This window comes from Vipera berus, assembly GCF_964194415.1.
Source record: "Vipera berus genome assembly, chromosome: 5".
Taxonomy (NCBI): domain Eukaryota; kingdom Metazoa; phylum Chordata; class Lepidosauria; order Squamata; family Viperidae; genus Vipera; species Vipera berus.
In genome coordinates, this window is record NC_138207.1 from 43,696,955 (window position 1) to 43,712,994 (window position 16,040).

At 38.7% G+C, this 16,040-nt stretch overlaps 1 protein-coding gene across 1 annotated transcript in view; it reads left to right on the forward strand.

Moving 5' to 3' along the window:
• MYO7B (myosin VIIB) overlaps positions 1-16,040 on the forward strand; it is a gene marked incomplete at its 5' end in the record, with an annotated part of 69,757 nt that overhangs the window by 45,035 nt on the left and 8,682 nt on the right. The window contains 15 exons of the mRNA XM_081328556.1: positions 293-419; positions 1,199-1,318; positions 2,072-2,245; positions 4,203-4,430; positions 5,642-5,809; positions 6,045-6,162; positions 6,245-6,371; positions 7,933-8,102; positions 8,887-9,068; positions 10,371-10,498; positions 11,531-11,718; positions 12,199-12,352; positions 12,689-12,844; positions 13,273-13,378; positions 15,741-15,854. Coding sequence (XP_081184682.1) covers positions 293-419; positions 1,199-1,318; positions 2,072-2,245; positions 4,203-4,430; positions 5,642-5,809; positions 6,045-6,162; positions 6,245-6,371; positions 7,933-8,102; positions 8,887-9,068; positions 10,371-10,498; positions 11,531-11,718; positions 12,199-12,352; positions 12,689-12,844; positions 13,273-13,378; positions 15,741-15,854 — 2,260 coding nt within the window. The remainder of the gene's footprint in view (positions 1-292; positions 420-1,198; positions 1,319-2,071; positions 2,246-4,202; positions 4,431-5,641; positions 5,810-6,044; positions 6,163-6,244; positions 6,372-7,932; positions 8,103-8,886; positions 9,069-10,370; positions 10,499-11,530; positions 11,719-12,198; positions 12,353-12,688; positions 12,845-13,272; positions 13,379-15,740; positions 15,855-16,040) is intronic.

A 16,040-nucleotide genomic window follows, 5' to 3' on the forward strand; every position in this document is an offset into this window, starting at 1 on the left:
TGTGCATTTTCCTATTCGTTTTGTTTTGGGTTTTTAAAATCTTTTTTTTCCCCTTCTACGATTTTCCGTTTTTCCCCTATTATGCAAAATAGGAATGTCATTAAATCTTACATTCCCAAAAGGAGGAAAGGCAAACCCTTTGGCTCTTCATCCTTGTTGTATCCAACTGAGACCACAGTCCTTTTAAAAAAAATGTAATTAAATGTAATCTCTGGCCAGAAAAGTTCGCTAGCCTCTGAGATGATGAACTTGAAACGTAACAAAATGCCTGCTTATTTGTTTTATGTAACAGGGATGAGATTTATTGCCAGATCTGCAAACAACTCACTGAAAATAACAATAAAACTAGTTATCATAGAGGTTGGATCTTACTGTCACTCTGCCTTGGTTCTTTCTGCCCTTCAGACCAGTTTGTGAAGGTACTGATTCTGTAATTGTTTGCTCATAGTGAAAGCTACCTCAGTTAGTGATTGAGGATCATGTGTAAAATAAATTTTTGGCCCTGGGGTGACAAACGTCTTCAGCATAGGGGCCAGAAGCCGTACTACTGGCACCATTCAGGGGTACTTTTTGCACAAGTTGCACAGAGACAGCTGGTCAAGCCATAGTAAAAATGGTTGCCTGAGGAGGCAGCAAGCACTCTTTCTGTGCATGTGAGGTAAATATATTTTATTTAGGACCATGGGCTACATGGTTTTGGGTATAGGTTGCTAAGCTCTGCTCTAGTCCATAGTTGCCTAATGCAAAATTCAGCAGCAAATATTCTCTATTCTTTCTGGTGTTTCCCTTCTTATTGTATATCTTGGCTTTCTTCCTGTTCACTCCCAATTCCTGGCCGCTTTCTGTGTTAGTACTATCCTAAAAACGTCATATTGGCAACATTTGGATTTTGATACCATTGTGAAGTTTGTTTCTGTCTTATACACTGAAGGTTGATATTTGCAGTTTTCAGACACAGGCCAAACATTTTCATGTTTGCAGCCTAAAAATGATTTCACTTTCTACTTTGTCAAGCCCATTCTTAAAGAGTATTTAAAGAATATTATTATACTGGAGACATGATATTCAAAGTACAAAGAGTAATATGGAATTGACTATAAACATTTTCATTATGTTCTACTTACTGTTATAGCAGATCCTAACAAATCTCTGTGGATATATGCTTTCAAATAACTTATTTTACTTCCTACTACTTCAGTATCTTCTTAATTTCATTCGGTGTGGACCATTATTGTATGCACCATATTGTTCTGAAAGGTTGAGGCGAACTTATATGAATGGAACACGATCTGAACCACCTAGCTGGATGGAGCTGCAGGTAACTGTTACCCAAATTACATTATATTTTATCTTCCCTTTTCTCACATCAAAAACTGTGATATGATAGGACAGGACAGGTAACCCTATCTAATTTAATCTTTTCCAATCTGATATCCCCCAGCTATGTTGGATTAGAATTGCCATTGTGATGAGTCTTCTGATGGGTCAGGTGTGATTTGTATCAGATGAGGGTCTTGTGATGGATCCTTTGATGGGGAGATCACATCAGGTGAGGGTCATTGGGAGGTGAAGTGCTGGGGGAGCATGGGGGGGTTGCGTGTGTTGGTTGAGGGTCGGTGCTGCTGATGTGATCCATAACGACCCATCATAAGTCCCTCACTTGATGCAACCCACACTGACCCATCACAAGACCCATGCCTCCCCATCACAAGATCTACTGCCCACACAAAGCCTTTATAAACAGAGGAACACTGACATCCCCTAAACTCCGCTGAAAATCTTACTTAGCCTGGTAATGAAATTTTCAGAAACCAACCCACAAGCTCGGAGAATGAATCTCCACCCTCATCATACAACTGAGCTACAGATATTTGCCACATTTTTAGCATTAAGGCACTAAAAGGTATGAAAAAGTTAAATATTGATTAATCTATTCTAACAGTTTCACAAAGCCTTTCCTACCTAGATGTAGGTAATCTATATACACTATATTGTAAAAGTTGAGATTCAATCTTCTTCATGTGTGGAATGGACTTCTATTTCTTAGTACTTTCTTAACTTTGCTTTTTAGGCAACCAAGAGTAAGAAGCCAATTACACTTAGTGTAATCATGATGAATGGCAACAGTACCAAAGTGCTTGCAGATTCAGCCTCCACTGCAAAGGAGATCTGCCAGCTGGTAGCTGATCAAATGAACTTGAAAGACACATTTGGCTTCTCTCTCTACATTGCATTGTATGATAAGGTGAAATGAAGTTATGTGTTATGCCAATATAAATGCACTGGAAATGCACACTTTTTTAATAATTTCATTTCTAATTTATTATTTTTGTATCCCAGAGTGGGAACAGAAAACACTTGGCTGGATGATTTGGGCTTTTCTTTTGCTGCCAGTCCAAGGCTCTAGATCAGGGGTCTTCAAACTTGGCCCTTTTATGACTTGTGGACTTCAACTCCCAGAATTCCTCAGCCAGCGTGCCTCTTTACCCTTTTCTTACATAAAAAGCACTTAGAAGTTTTATAACTGAAGGCAATTCACATAATCAGAATTGGTATCTTGCTTTTTTAATTGGTGCAGCCGGAAGACTTTTCCATGTATTCTTCTATTTAATCTGATCATATGAATGTCATTGTTTGAGAGCAAAATAACCCACATGATCTAAAGGGGTATGTATTTTTCACATACGTGTCACTATCATGCTGACAATATGTTTTATGTTCATTTTAGTCAGGCTACATAAGTAAGTCATTCTTTGCACACTCATTCTAAGTGAACTTTTTTTTCAATTTGCTCAAAAGTTACATAAAGACCCCTTGGATGTTGAGGTTGTGAATGTTCTTGGAATTATTTATTTAATAGATGGCCATAAACTGACAGAGTAAAGAAATTAATGAAATGATAGATAGATTGAGAGAGAGAGAGAGAGAGACAGACAGACAGACAGACAGACAGACAGACAGACAGACAGGCAGACAGACAGTATTTGCAGCAGAGCAAATAGTATGATGTAGTAATAAAACTTGACAGAAACGTAAAAAGTAGAGGTGCGCACAGACTGGCAAGAAGTCCCTTGGCACAAGGCAGTCAACAATTGTGAATGTAAGTGGATAGAGAAGCAAAACAAAAACAAAACACTGGACTTATCTAGTTGTACAATAAAGCCATGGGTGCCTAAAGACCACAGCTATGGGTAAGAATTCTGTGGCCTTCTTAAATATTTCAGGACATTGATCTTATCGCAGCTGATCTATGATCACTTACTGTGTTAGCTGAGAAAGTTTACTACTAAGTACTTCAATGAGATTAAGGTACCATCCGTGATATAGAGAACATACTGGTAATCCATGTGCCACAAACTGAACTTCACAAAAGTGACTCTAATAAGGAATGTGGTGATACTTACCCGTAGTACTCATTGAAGACAGGCATTAAATACTGCTAAAGTAAATGCCCTTCAATAGAGTGTGAAGGATGTGATAAAACTATTTCAGAATAAGAAAAGGAACATCCAAAAAGTGTCAATTTTTTACTATCGTTTGTGATATCTTAGTCCAGGTTTCTCTGCTTGAGTCTCCCAAGGCTTTATCTCCCCACCCCCCCCAGAGCATACAGCTAAGGGGGATAGGCCACAATCTACTTGCTTTTTCAAGGAGGAGGTATAACTATCCAAAAGTATAAGTTATTCTAAGGTTCCTTTTAGCCAGAGATTAAGTCAGCAAAGTTTCAGGTTAGCCTCAAGACAAATACAGCCAAGTTTCAGTTGAGATTCTTGGAATTAGAAAAATTGAGATATGTAATGAATGTTAGTGCAATTTACAAAGAAACGTGCCAGGAAATTTATTTATTACTTCAGAATATATATAATTTATTAGACTAGTTTTTTTAACCTGCTGCAATCCGGTAGCCTCTTGATGGCATTTTTTTCATTGTTTACCCAGACATATATAGGAATATTAATATAATGTAACTTCTCAATCTGTGTCAATTGATTGTTTCACCCTGCCCTACAATTAATGTGGAAGAACATACGAGACCATCTCTTCCTTTTGCCATCCTATTTATGCACAGCTATACACAATGCTATTAATTTTTCTTTATAACTTTTGGGCAATTTTCATTCAATTGTTATTATATTAGGTTTTTCAAGGCAATTTGTGCTTCTTTACCTGAGCAGATTTTTTTTCCTTAACAATGAGCTTAGGTCTGGTCACTGGGCAGTGGACGGGATCACATCATGGATGCCATTTCTCAGTGTGAACAACAGGAAAAAGAGAAGGGTGGCCAGGGACAGTACACTCCTTGGCGTCTCTACTTCAGAAAAGAGATCTTCACCCCCTGGCACAACTCCAAAGAAGATCCCATCAGCACTGAACTCATCTATTATCAGATAATACGTGGCATCCGGTTTGGAGAATACTGCTGTGAAAAGGTAGATTTTTTTTGGTACTCTGGCTATGAGGCCCAAGCCACCTGGAGAAAAAGTGACTTTTAAAGATCATATCTCTGCCAAGAATGATTTATCATACTAAATCCATTGCTCTACATACTATCTGTTTGTTTGTAAAATTCATTGGTTGCCCTTCTTACCACAGGGTAACTCTGAGTGGCTTACAATCTTAAAAAGATAAAAAACTATCCAAAACCTAAAAGACATAAATAAAATACTGTAGAGATCCAATTACTGAGCCCAGTTAAAAGATGGGGAGGGAGGATCTGTTATTAATCTATCAACCATCTTCCATGTGAAACCGTGTTCTGAACCAGCCCTCTTCTGGCCTTGTAGTAAGGCAAACCCCTATTCAGATAGAAGAGACTGGAGAGCGTCCAAGGCTAAAAGGCGTCTGCCAAGATTTAATACACAATTAACATAACAAGAAACAAAAACACTAGAGCTTGACTCCTCAAGCGGAAGAGTTGCTTTCAGCAACCAGCCCCTCCCCAAACACTCCTTTTATTGAGAGCTCAGGGCGTGGTCTCCCTGTGCCTCCTCCCGAGGAGTCCCACAGCCTTTCTTTGTTTGTTCCTGCTCGACTGCCTCCTGCGTCGGGCGTCCTTGAACAGGGCCAGCTGTGGGTCATCATCCTCCGCACTATCGGGCTCACGCAGCTGAGAAGAGGTCCCCGGCTGAGGGCTCTGCAAAGCCTCCAAACCATCATCAGCCGGTTCGTCTCCCTCCTCCCCCTCATCTGAGTCATCCGATACATCGGAGCCGGCTGTCGGCCCCACAGGCTGGCCCTGAGTCACAACAAACCGCTCCATTGGAGCCCCAAGCCAGCTGGCAGAACTAGGTCTTTAAGTCCTTGTGGCAGGTCAGGAGGCTTGGAGCCAATCTCACTCTGGGGGGTGGGGGGTTTAAAATATTCCAAAAGGCAGGCACAAAAGTAGAGAAGGCTCTTCTCCTGGATGCAGCCAGCTTGATATCTTAGCCAACGAGACTTGCAGCATGTCTCCTCTGCCAGCATGGATGGAAAGGTCCCTCAAGTATCCTGATCCCATGCCATGAAGGTTTTTTTCTAATTCTAAGCTTATTTCTCCTGGAAATACAGTAATATTTCTTTTGTTTGGTCTAGCTAATCAGGCCTAGGGAATGAAGGTGGATTAAGAACTCTTCCAGAAAACTGACTAATCTGATTATTATAGGAGGAGGACTTGGTGGAAATTGGAGCCAAATACTGTTACATCAAATTTGGAGAGTCCATCCAAAATGATTTGGTTCAAAGTATTCTCCAGGAATGTATCCCAGTAAAGCTACTAAGATCCAAATCCCAAGAGAAGTGGGTGAACCTCATCACATATGCTCACGCTAAGGTATGAACACCCAAATGATGTAGGATTTGACATTAATATTAGCTTCTATTTCTATTGTAGCTGGGTATGAATGGAATGCCTAAATTCATTTCCATTGTAATTTTTTTTATCTGTAATGTGCTGATTAAACAATAAATATGTGAAGATTGTCGGAGGTACTTTAGGACCTTTAGGCAATGTACTGTATTCAAGAAACATACCCACTGAACTGCAATATATACCTTCTATGTTGTAGGCTGCTTACACACAGGACCAGATTTCCCCTCAATGTGTAAAGGAGCAGCTGGTAGACTTTGCCCGTGATCAGTGGCCTCTGCTCTTTTCTAGATTCTTTGAAGTTACTAAATTCTCAGGTACCGTGATGGGAACATACTTTATGTTGGAGGAGGTATAGTGAAAAGTAGAGAAAGGCTAATATTTATATTGTGCTTGCAGGGCCCAGTCTGCCAAAGAAACATTTCATTGTGGCAATTAATTGGAAAGGTGTATGTTTCCTAGATGACACTGAAAGACGACTTCTAGACTTGTCTTTTCCAGAAATTACTGGCATCCATACCAACAGGTACTGTTATTGGACTTGCTGGACTGGAGAGAGCTCTTTGTCAACATTTAGGACAATTCTATCATATCATTGTCTGTATTTGATTCTTCTGTTATTGTGTCATAAGAATTGAAATAGTTTCCACTTTCCTCATGATTTTCTTTCCCTAAGGAATAAACCTAGTGAGTTTGTTTACTCAGAAAGTATTTTTCTAGCTCTTAAAGTATTGTGTCCTCCAGGTTGAGAATCTAATGCAATATAATTCATCTCTGTAAAGAAAGATGAAGGAGTTGAATTAACCAAAGTAATTCTATTTCAGGTTCTAGGAACATTGCAACTATTTTGATTATACAAGTATATGCTTTGTTCACAGGATTTTACACAGTATCTGGACTTCCATTTTTGGCCTTTCTGAGTTTCCATTTACGCCCTCCTGTGTTTACTTACCATATTATTTTTTCCTGTATAAAAATATCTATAAAGAAGAAAAAGCTATATAATATGATTTTTTGGTAGCACTAATGTTTGTCCATTTGGAACACTTCTATGTTTAGAAATGTTTGTTGTTTTTGTTAGCTGCGAAGTCGTGTCCGACCCATCGCGACCCTATGGACAACGTTCCTCCAGGCCTTCCTGTCCTCTACCATCTTCTGGAGTCCATTTAAGCTCACGCCTACTGCTTCAGTGACTCCATCCAGCCACCTCATTCTCTGTCGTCCCCTTCTTCTATTGCCCTCAATCTTTCCCAGCATTAGGCTCTTCTCCAGTGAGTCCTTCCTTCTCATCAGGTGGCCAAAGTATTTGAGTTTCAATTTCAGGATCTGGCCTTCTAAAGAGCAGTCAGGATTGATCTCCTCTAGGACTGACCGGTTTGATCGCCTTGCAGTCCAAGGGACTCGCAGGAGTCTTCTCCAGCACCATAGTTCAAAGGCCTCAATTCTTTGGCGCTCAGCCTTTCTTATGGTCCAACTTTCACTGCCATACATTGCAACTGGGAAGACCATAGCCTTGACTATACGCACTTTTGTTGACAGGGTGATGTCTCTGCTTTTTAGTGTGCTGTCTAGATTTGCCATGGCTTTCCTCCCCAGGAGCAAGCGTCTTTTAATTTCTTGGCTACAGTCCCCATCTGCAGTGATCTTGGAGCCCAGGAAAATAAAATCTGTCACTACCTCCATTTCTTCCCCATCTATTTGCCAGGAATTGAGAGGGCCGGATGCCATGATCTTGGTTTTCTTAATGTTAAGTTTCAACCCAAGTTTTGCACTCTCCTTCTTCACCCGCAACAAGAGGCTCTTTAGTTCTTCTTCACTTTCTGCCATTAGAGTGGTATCATCTGCGTATCTTAGGTTGTTGATATTTCTTCCGGCAATCTTAATTCCAACTTTTGATTCATCTAACCCTGCCTTTCTCATGATGTGCTCTGCATATAAGTTAAATAGGCAGGGCGACAGTATACAGCCTTGCCGGACTCCTTTAGAAATGTTTACTCCTTGCATATGTTAGAAGTTGAAGGATATCAGATTTTTGTTTTCTTGCCATTTTACAAACTATTTTCTTTTGAAATATTTTGTGACTACAGGGGAGTCAAGACATTTGGACAAAGCTGCACCCTTAGCACACTGCGTGGTGAAGAGTTTGTCTTAACATCTGTCAATAGTGTTGCAATTGCAGAATTAATAGTCATGTTCCTGGAAGGACTGAAAAAGCGATCACTTTATGCGGTGGCAATACAAGACAAAAAGCTGCAAGGTAACTTAGATATGTTTATCTTTTGTTGTTGTTCAACAGAAAAAAAATCTATAGCACGGAGAGGAAAAAGTTCAACTGCTATAAGATATAACAATTAATAATATTTATTTAATAATAATAAAAGACAGTACAAATTAAACCTGAAAAGAAAAAGAATATAAAGTGCAAGAGAAAAGAAAAAAAGGAAGAAAAAGAGAGTAACACGTGCAATATGTGGATCCATTCTTATGCCATTCTCCACTGGGCCAAGTAATATGGGGTAGGCACAGTAAGGTGATGCAAAAACAGCTACAGATGTATCGGATCCTTATCATAATCTCTCTCTTGAAAGAGTTTGTTTATACATTGTTTTTACACTCTTTTCTCAAGAAACATGATCGGCTAGAAAAAAATTGGGATTGGGCTCTTTCTCCCAATTTCTGCCAGTTGATATTGTTCTCTTATCCAAGTTCTACTTAGGCTTTTTTCAGTTTATTTCTTGGGAATTCATAAGTATTTTACTTGTTATCTTTGTGTAATTTGACTTTTCCTAGTGGTGTACACTATCAATTGCAGAGAAAAAGGTCATCAGGCTATTTCTTTTCCCAGTAATGCTAGATGAAGAAACGGTAGAAAACACTGATGTTAAACATGTTATAGCCACTGTATGACATAGCCTGAAACATCTATGCTTACACAAAATAGAGATAATGGTATTTTTTCATTGTCAGAAAGAGGACTCATCATACACTTTATATTTGATGTATAATAGCTGAAATAATATGCTTCAGTTTTTATTTTCCAGGTGACACTACCATGTTGGCCTTCAAAAAGGGGGACTTGTTGATTTTAACCCAAGACAAAAGACTAGGAGAAAATCAAGGCTGGATCCCTGCTCAAAATGAGCGAACCAATGTTTCTGGGCTTGTGTTATTAGAGACCATCTATATCATCCCTACAGTTACAAAGCCTTCCAGTCAAATATTGGTAAGGATCAAATAATGCAGATGCAATGCTTAACTCGGACAAATGACTGCCACTCTATCCCCTGAATAATAAAGATAGTAAACTAATAGTGGAAAAAAGAAGGTTTGAGGGGCACTCTTCTAAAATAGCTCTTTGTCAACCTCTAAGATATTCTTTACCATTCCAGTTTATCTTGTTCCTTTCTAGCCAGATGGCAAACAAGGCATAGTACTTCAGCTCCTAGCTAGATTTAATTTGTAAGGATACTTAAGCCAAATTCCCACTTCATTCTTTTCATTGCAAGAATTTCTTTTTTAAAAAGTCACACAGAGCAGTCTTTTTAATTGCAGTAAAGGAGGTATCTTAGGCCATCCTGATGCTTACAGAGACCAGATTAAAACAGATTAGAGTTTAGATGCTGTGCTGTTCCTTCTAACAATGTTTGACTAATCCCTTGTGATAGCCTCAATCCAACAAGCATAGTAAGCAGTCCTAAACCTCTTCTCTGCATCTTTTCAAAACTGTTGACTTGAAAACAGGCTTCTAATTATTGAAGAGATTAATGAATCCAAGTAATAAGTGATATTCTCCCTTTCTTTTCAATATGTGGAATACCAATCTTTTTAGGCATTGATAGACTTTGGTCCCTAAATCGTTGTACAGCTTCAGGTGTACTTTCTACATGCTAATTTACATGTTTGGATATTAAACTATTGCAGTGTTTTCTCTAATAGCAGATTTAAGGATGTTTTACTCTCCACTTGGAATTTTCCCTTTAACTTGGGACCTCAATTCTGTGTTTAACAGTGGATGCTCAGACAGATTCCCCCCCCCTTTTTTTTTAGTTTTTTGGTCTTAAAAGTTAACTTTGCCCTGATACTAATTTTCCTGCCTTGCTTTATATAACAGCATAATCAAGCCTGCACAGAAAATTACTGTAATCCATAGGTAACTAATATAATGTTATAAATGTGATTATTCTTATAAGATTGTTATCAGAATCTATGTGAGATAAAAATATTGTCCATTGGCCTAAATATTTAGATATATAATAATTAATTGCTAAATTTCATAATGTGTTCCATTGGTCTTGCTCAAGTACAGCAATAGCCCCTTGAGAATCCTTTTTGGGATGACTCCTCTCAACGCTGATATGCTTCCTTCCTTGTCTTTTTCTGACAAACACGTTTGAGCAAACCTAGCAGAAAGAGAAGTCCTGCTCACAAATCTTTTCCTGAAAATCCATACATGGAATTAATTTCTGATATTATGCTGCTGCCATGGCAATAAGTGGAGTGTCTTCAAATGACCTTATTTTTCCAGAGCTTGCTGATGATGTCACCTGAACAACGGAGGTTAGTGTCTCTAAACTCTCATGTGGAAGAACCTGAGGAAGAAAATGCAAATGTGAAGCCATATACTCTGGAAGAATTCTCCTATGAGCACTTCAGGTATACCTTATTGTGTTTTATACCATTTATACAGTTCCTTGAAAAGCATACCTTTGTCACCTTTTAAGCCTAACTGAGGAAGAATCGATGAGTGTTGCATTAAAACCTGTATTAGTTATTAAATTCTATTTTGTCTTCCATACTGGTCTGCTAGAAAAGGGTATCTGGTCCATGTGTGATTGTTCTGTGTGAAGGACATAAATTGTTGTGTCTAATGTACAAAAAATAGAGTGAAGTACAGAAAGAGCTTTCCTGCTTAGCAATATTGAAGTGCTATCTTAAAGTTAGCTTTCATAAACTAATCCTGACTGCACTAGTGCTGATTAGTGCTGCAAGAGAATACTAGCGTTAAATAATCACAGCACCCAAAGGCATTAGAGGGGGCAAAATGGTGCTGCTTCACTGCATTTACATGGGATATTCCTCTGTAGAACATACAAGCTTGATTGGAACAACTTGCCAGCACCACCTTGCCGCAGCCACCTTGCCACCCTGTGGGTATATTGAAGAGACAGACAGATCCTCTTCTATCTTCAACCCCCATTCATTACAGCCATGTCTGTAAGTTAGAAAGACCGAGTCCTATGTTGCTCTCTGAGTCTTTCATCAGTCCATAACAGACCATCCCAGCACATATAGCTCTTTAATTTCAAAGCTTGATAGAGTTACACATTTTCTAGATTCAGGTTCAAACATTCAAGTGTTTCCTCTCATTCCTAAAGGCCCCTTTTGTAAGAAAAAAAAATCACCATTTGACAACATGATTTATATCCATATCAACTTTTTAATTTGTTTGATTCTTTCTGATAGATGTTAACAGAGAGGCATAGGATTTTGCTTTATGAAAATGGCTTTGTCCTGTTGTTACTTTATGAATTAATTCTAATTCTGAGTGGTAAGTGATGGTAGGGCTAGAGAATCTTAGGGAAGATCCAGATCCTAACTAGGGTATATTGGCCTGTAAGCAGCAGATATAAATTAGTTGTCTGTATTGATCAGACTATGGTTTGAAACATTTTTATGTTTCTTCAGAGTACCTGAGAAGGAGTCAATCAGCAAGGCTGTTTTACCCAAGTCCCGAGGGCGGAATCATCTGTGGGCTCATTCTAGGGAGCCCCTGAAAAGGCCTTTGCTAAAGAAGGTGTGTTCTAATCCAGACCTCTTGGACTTTGCTTGCCAGACCTTCATTGATATCCTTCACGCTAAAGTCAGTTTATTTGGTAATAGGCAGAATATAATTATTTTCTCTGAACTGGATTCTACGCTTTGGTGCCTGACTTGGAACTATTTTTAATTTAAAAAATGAAGAAACAGATAGGTATTGATAAATACCTTTGCATGTTTGTTAATTGTTTGACATGGTTTAATTTATCCGTGTGCAGAAAATTGAGAAGAGGATGAAGAGTGGATCTAGATTTTAGGTAACCAAATTGGATAATCCAGGAGAAAAATTACATTAACGGTGATTGCCAGAGCAAACAAATTCATTATGCTAAGAGAATTGGGCCAAAACAAAAGGTTTTGGGCAAAATAATGAGTTAGTATAAGATAGGTATGTAAGACAGCATTATCTTAATAGTCAAATGTAGCTTCTACTAAAGAGCATTTACTAAGTAGTTACTTACTGCAGGAGTATTGAGTTGGTTTGTAGTTGTACTTATTTTTTGGGTACATCTTTCCTTATATTTTTTTTTGCTCACCCATTATGAAATACATGGGAGATTATCCCTCAAAGCAAGAGAGATCTCCTGTGGAACTTACTGACCAGATATTTTTAGTGGCAATCCAGGAGGATACTCTGCAAGATGAGGTCTACTGTCAGATCTTGAAACAGTTAACAGAAAACCACAACAGGTAATGAAAAAGTATTTCCAACCAAATATTTCAAATTGACATGACCATTTGGCTGGCACTGGACGTGCCAAGTTGGAGCATTAAATTGGAAGTTCTCTCAATAGGATAGATTTTATATCAGTGGTTGTAACAACAAAGAACAAATTGATCTATGGATCGGTGGGGGAGGGGAGGCTGCATTTGGATTCCAGAAACTCCTTGAGTTTCACAACAAAAAATTACTATAAGCACAAATCGTAAAATCAGTTGCCTAATAGATTTCTAAGTCTGAATAATTTTTGGCTTAGGTTTTGGATATTTGTATGCAAATTTTGAAATTATTCATCAAATTGGCAGGTATAGCCTGAACAGTGGTTGGCAGTTACTGTGGCTTTGTACAGGCCTTTTTCCACCTAGTAAATCATTGCTGAAACATGTTCAGAAGTTCACTGAGACTCGTCTGAAGGAGAACCTGGCATTGGAATGCAGACATAGGATCCAAAAAGTGATGAGGTACAAGGTTGTTTTTAATTCTCTGATTGGCTCATGCTTTTTATTCTTTAAATAATTCTATAAAGTCTATATAATGTATAAACCAATCTACAATCATTATGAAGAGGACAATCTTCCTTTCCTGAGGAGAGATTAATTTAGTCTCCTCATCCTTTAGTGGTTTTGTTAAGGTATTTTTGTGAATGCAATTTGTTTTCTCTCCCTTCACTCTCTGGTCCAAAATATATATGATATTTTATTGCATGCATGTGTAGAAACTGTGTTTATGGTTTTTTTAAAAAAAACCTTCAGCTTTAGTTGTCTCTATTTTTACCCCCATCTCAACTACCTTTCCTGTGAGGCTGGTGAAAATTGACTCTCTTGTGCTAGCATTAAGACCTTCTCCATTAAAGGTAGTTCTAAGAGTCATTTGTATTTCTGTTCTTCAGGAGTGGCTGTCGGAAGTGGGCTCCACACAGTGTAGAAGTGGATGCAATTCAGAATAATATCACCAAGATTTCTCACAAGGTTCATTTTCCAAATGAGACAGAGCAGGTGAGGATAAGTTCTTTTATTTTCATATTTGATATATATCCCAGGTTTAATATTTGTTATTATGGGTGGGAGAGCGGGAATAGGAGGGAGGAGTAAAGTATCCTTGCCCTCTTGAGTTATATATAAGGTGGGATAAAAATGTCATCATCCTCTGTGGAATGGGTGGGGAAGAGAGAAAAATAAAAAGTCAGCTTGGAAGAAGTGACTATTGAGAGAAACTGTTATGGTGAGTAAGAAGGGTAAGTGAGCACCTGTCCAGCCTAGACGAGTTCAAATCACCAGGACCAGATGGATTACACCCCAAAGTTCTCAAGGAACTGGCAGACGTGATCTCAGAACCACTGAACTATATTTTTTAAAGATCCTGGAGCACTGGGGAACTACCAGAGGACTGGAAGAGAGCTGATGTAGTTCCTATCTTCAAAAAAGGGGGAAAAATAGATCCAGGAAACTACAGACCTATCAGCCTGACCTCAATACCTGGGAAGATTCTGGAAAAGATAATCAAACAACAAATCAGCGAACACCTTGATGCAAACGAAGTCATCACTAAAAGTCAACATGGGTTTGTCAAAAACAGATCATGCCAGTCAAATCTTATTACATTCTTTGACCAAGTGACAAAATTAGTGGACCAGAGGAATGCTGTAGATATAATTTACTTGGACTTCAGTAAGGCATTTGATAAAGTAGATTACAACCTACTATTTGATAAGATAGAAAAATGTGGGTTAGATAGCATCACCACCAGATGGATTCGTAGCTGGCTGACAGGCCGTACTCAGCGTGTGGTTCTCAGTGGAGCTGCATCTACATGGAAGGAAGTGTGTAGTGGGGTGCCCCAGGGCTCTGTTCTGGGCCCAGTGCTCCAACATCTTCATCAACGATTTGGATGAGGGGATAGAAGGGGAACTCATCAAATTTGCAGACGACACCAAGCTGGCAGGAATAGCCAATACTCCAGAAGATAGGCTTAAGATACAGGACGATCTGGACAGACTTGAACACTGGGTGCTATCTAACAAAATGAAATTCAATGGTGAAAAAAGTAAGGTTCTACATTTAGGCAGGAAAAATCAAATGCACAGGTACAGTATAGGTGGTACTTTGCTCAATAGTAGTAACTGTGAGAGGGATCTCGGAGTCCTAGTAGACAATCACTTCAAAATGAGCCAGCAGTGTGCTGCAGCTGCCAAAAAAGCCAACACAGTGCTAGGCTGCATTAACAGAGGGATAGAATCAAGATCACGTGAAGGATTAATACCAGTTTACAATGCCTTGGTAAGGCCACACCTGGAATACTGCATCCAGTTTTGGTCACCACGATGTAAAAAAGATGTCGAGACTCAGTACAGAGAAGAGCAACAAAGATGATTGGGGGACTGGAGGCTAAAACATATAGGGAACGGTTGCTGGAATTGGGTATGTGTAGTTTAATGAAGAGAAGGATGAGAGGTGACATGATAGCAGTGTTCCAATATCTCAGGGGCTGCCACAAAGAAGAGGGAGTCAAGCTATTCTCCAAAGCACCTGAAAGCAGGACAAGAAGCAACAGATGGAAACTAGTCAAGGAGAGAAGCAACCTAGAACTAAGGAGAAACTTCCTGACAGTTAGAACAATTAACCAGTGGAACATCCTGCCTCCAGAAGTGGTGAATGCTCCAATACTGGAAATTTTTAAGAGGAGACTGGACAGCCATTTGCCTGAAATGGTATAGGGTTTCCTGCCTGAGTAGAGGGTTAGTCTAGATGACCTCCAAGGTCCTTTCCAACTTTATTATTATTGTTGTTGTTGTTGTAATAGAGTCACCTTGAGGTAAGATGGGCAGCCTATAATCTTTCTTTCTTTCTTTCTTTCTTTCTTTCTTTCTTTCTTTCTTTCTTTCTTTCTTTCTTTCTTTCTTTCTCTTTCTTTCTTTCTTTCTTTCTTTCTTTCTTTCTTTCTTTCTTTCTCTCTCTCTTTCTTTCTCTCTCTCTCTCTCTTTCTTTCTTCCTTCCTTTCTTCCTTTCCTATCTATCTATCTATCTATCTATCTATCTATCTATCTATCTATCTATCTATCTATCTATCTATCTATCTATCTATCTATCTATCTATCATCTATCTAATCTATCTACTGGGTTCCATTTAGGCACACCTGAGCAAATCATAAGGGGTGATAACATGATGGTCATCTTCTGTTGCTTGTTTCACCATCAGATAATCACATTGTGTTCTTAAATATATTTTGCTTTATTTTCCAGAAACAAACAGCCAAGTAGGCAGATAGCCTACTTTTAGCAGTCTGTACGTCTGTGCAAACTGCACCTATTCTTTTTCCTTCCAAACTAATCATTTTAGTTTCCTGTTCTTATGTTCCAGGTTTTTGATGTAGGAACAAACACAAAGGTATGGGATCTATGTCAGATGATTGGCAACAAGATGGAATTGAGCTCCTTGGATGGATTTAGCCTCTTTATCAAGATTTCAGATAAGGTAATTTGACATGAATATATCATCATCTCTATCTGATGAAGAGATTTGGAGAACTAGAAAGTTTTGATGGGTCTAAAAATATTTTTACTTCTTATTCCTCATGTATCCAAATGGCTGTTTGGTCATCTTATTCTATATTATCTCCACTGTGCCTCACTTCTGTCACTGCTCTGCAGTTTTTGTTTC